The sequence below is a fragment of the Sander vitreus genome, chromosome 4, assembly GCF_031162955.1.
Source record: "Sander vitreus isolate 19-12246 chromosome 4, sanVit1, whole genome shotgun sequence".
Classification (NCBI taxonomy): domain Eukaryota; kingdom Metazoa; phylum Chordata; class Actinopteri; order Perciformes; family Percidae; genus Sander; species Sander vitreus.
Genome location: NC_135858.1, coordinates 24,512,580 through 24,515,513, shown reverse-complemented (window position 1 = coordinate 24,515,513; position 2,934 = coordinate 24,512,580). Strand labels below are relative to the sequence as shown.

At 39.1% G+C, this 2,934-nt stretch overlaps 1 protein-coding gene across 1 annotated transcript; it reads left to right on the top strand.

Moving 5' to 3' along the window:
• Positions 1-1,746: 1,746 nt before the first annotated feature.
• On the top strand, positions 1,747-2,430 carry LOC144516307 (guanylate cyclase activator 2B-like). The gene is made up of 3 exons (XM_078247513.1): positions 1,747-1,821; positions 2,060-2,252; positions 2,372-2,430. The coding sequence occupies exons 1-3, from the start codon at positions 1,747-1,749 to the stop codon at positions 2,428-2,430; spliced, it is 327 nt and encodes a 108-aa protein (XP_078103639.1).
• The last annotated feature ends 504 nt before the right edge of the window (positions 2,431-2,934 follow it).

The following is a 2,934-nucleotide window of genomic DNA, read 5'->3' as shown; positions in this document are numbered from 1 at the left end:
CCTGATGGCCATTAGAAAGAAGGGAGGTTTAAGGCACTTCCTTATTGGCCTTCGGGCCCGGAGGCTCTTCACTTAGAGTAGAGCTTAGAGTAAACCACTAGACCCAAAATTAGCTGTGGGTCCCTGTTAACCCCCTCTCTCCCATTCTTTGTCTATTGTGTATGTATTAGTTAGTGAACAATAATTTGTTTGTGGTTACTGTAGTTTGCAGTAATAAAGTAAGTTAGCACACTTTTATTTTGTAAAACAAAAATATAATGAAACAAAAAAGCATTTAAAATAGAAAAATTAAGCAAGGCCCCTCCACAAGATGGGCCCTTGGGATTAGGTAACAATGCAGGTGGGATTGTATGGTGCATACAGTATTATCAAAACAAATTAGTAATGAATTCAATAATTGTTGGCAGAATAAATGAATTGGTAGTGTAGGTTTCTTCAGAGGAACTGTTGATAATAAAAAACACCTCATAATTTTTATTGGCTAAAATAATTTTTTATAAAGTTTCAATCGCCATTTCTATCTGACAGAAATTATAGTTTGATGATGACTGTTGAGATGTACTGTAATGTGTAACCCCAGATATGTTGTGTAGATAGACCCTTCATGCTCTGCGTGAAGAATTGTGTTTAATGAACTCATTAAAAACCTCACTGGCCTGCCACAGCCTTGCATCACTGTGTGTGTGGGTGTGCACTCCCTCCCTCTCATAGGTGTAGTCAATTGATTTTTTCATAGCCTCCTCTTGTCCATGAGAGGCATAGCAATTAGATAGTTGTGTCATTACTGGAAGGTCACAGGTTTGATTTCTGCAGTGTTCTCATCATCGTCACTGAAAATCACTTTGTCTACTTAAAGGACAACACTTTAGCATTGCGGGAAATGCATCTAGTATTCATTGTAGAAACTTCTGGAAAGCTTATCCAACTGTTGTTCTACACACCAGTGTCTTTGGGCCTGAAAGTGCAAGTTTATTAATTTCTTAAATTTGGATGGACTAAAGGGCTAAATAAATAAATTGAACTTCATGTTTTCTGCAGCAGAAGCAGAAATAAACTCATCCACCAATATTAAGTAAATACTATCAGATTAGTCCATATACAAGCTAATAAAAGCTCTGCAGGCAACTTACATGGAATAAAATAATATTAACATATATGTAATGGTTTGGTTTAGCCTAGTTAGATGTAGTTGGGTGGGTTTTTCCTTACTCATACTGCAAGAAAGGCAAAACCATTTTGCAAGTATTTTGCATAAGATTTAACAGCATTTATTTTTCCGTAATTTTTTTTCTGTAGTAAGCAATATATTGTATAAAAACATGAGACTGTCAGAAATGTCAGCGCATAAAATAACCTTTTGATAATTTGCATCAGTGTTAGAGAACTTTCTGGGCTGGTGTGGCTTCATTGTCATCAATGGAGCAAAAGGTAACTGTTTAACCAACCAAAGGTGTGTCAATTCTGCGATACAGAGCTTCCAAGAGAGCCAGAGAGCCATAAAAAATAACCATAAGCCATGAGGCTAAAGAAGGATATATGATTTCCTTTTACAACCCTGTAAAACCCCATCACTACTCATTAACCCGTGAGAAAAACGTTGGTCCCGTTTGTAGCACCTGCAGGGCAGAACTGTTTAAAAGGAGGCCTGTGGACGGAGGGAAAGCAGACACTGAGCTGAGCACCCGCTGAGCACATCAACAGCAAGAGACAAAGACACTGCAAGACTAACTGCTCTTAACTGTCACCATGAAGACCACACTCGCCATCATCGCTGTCCTCGTCCTGGCTCTCGGCTGGACTTCTGAAGCTGTGCAGGTTGAAGTAAGTGCAGCACTTAACATTTCTGTATGACTGACTGGCCTGGACAAAGGCATGGTTCATGTAGGTTACTACAAACCTGCATTCTGTAGGCTACTCTGGTAGATTACGAAGCATACTACAACTGTGCAAACCTCCGCCACATACTTCTATTTTGTTACATTATTTGAACTACTGCTACATTAGCAAATTGGGCCTTGGTTTCAATTGTAGTTCTTTAACATCTGCCTTTTCTTTTTAGGAAAATGGATTGTCTTTCTCTCTGGAAGCCATCAAGAGGCTCCAGGAGCTGACAGAGAGCAGCGGTGCGACCGGACAACAAAGCCCACGACTCAGGGCAAGCACCGTGTCCCTCTGTGCCGACCCTATGCTCCCACAGGAGTTCCTGCCCCTCTGTAAGCAGAGAGGAGCATCTGCATCCCTCGCCAGACTAGGTGAGACCATTATATATTGAACAGCCAGTCTGAGTAATGGAATTCTAAGTTTGTAAATTAGATGAACATTGAAGTACAGGTGATTCAACAGTGTTTGTTTCTGTTTGTCTTTATTTTAGCTATGGTTCCCATGGACGTCTGTGAGATCTGCGCCTTTGCTGCCTGCACCGGCTGCTAAACAAACCCAGAAAGCCGAAAACTTGCCCAGCTTATGACTTGTGATTATGTTCCTCCCCTCTCAAAACTATTTCAGAGAATTTCTCCATTTTTTGCAATTATGAGACAACAACTTGATGTTCCCTGAACACAGAGGTTCTGACCCTGGCCCATTAGGCACTTCGCTGTTAGACAAAAAAGAGCCCAAAAAGAAAAGAAATCAGACAAACTGAGGTATTTATTTCTGCATACTGTTACTTTTTATAGGATATTTACCGCTTTATTTTTCTGACAGTTCTTTATCATGCATTTTATTTTTGGAATTGACATTGTTACATCTCTATCTTGCAAAGCTTTGTACTGTATACATATTTAAGAGTGGTTTCTTTTATTCTTCATGTTTCTTCTTTTTTGTTAACATTGTTTTGAATAAAGAGCTTTCACTGATAAATCCTGTGTACATTGTGCTTTTTCCTGCCAATTTATTCATATTGTTCATATTATATTACCAGTTGCAGTTTATTTC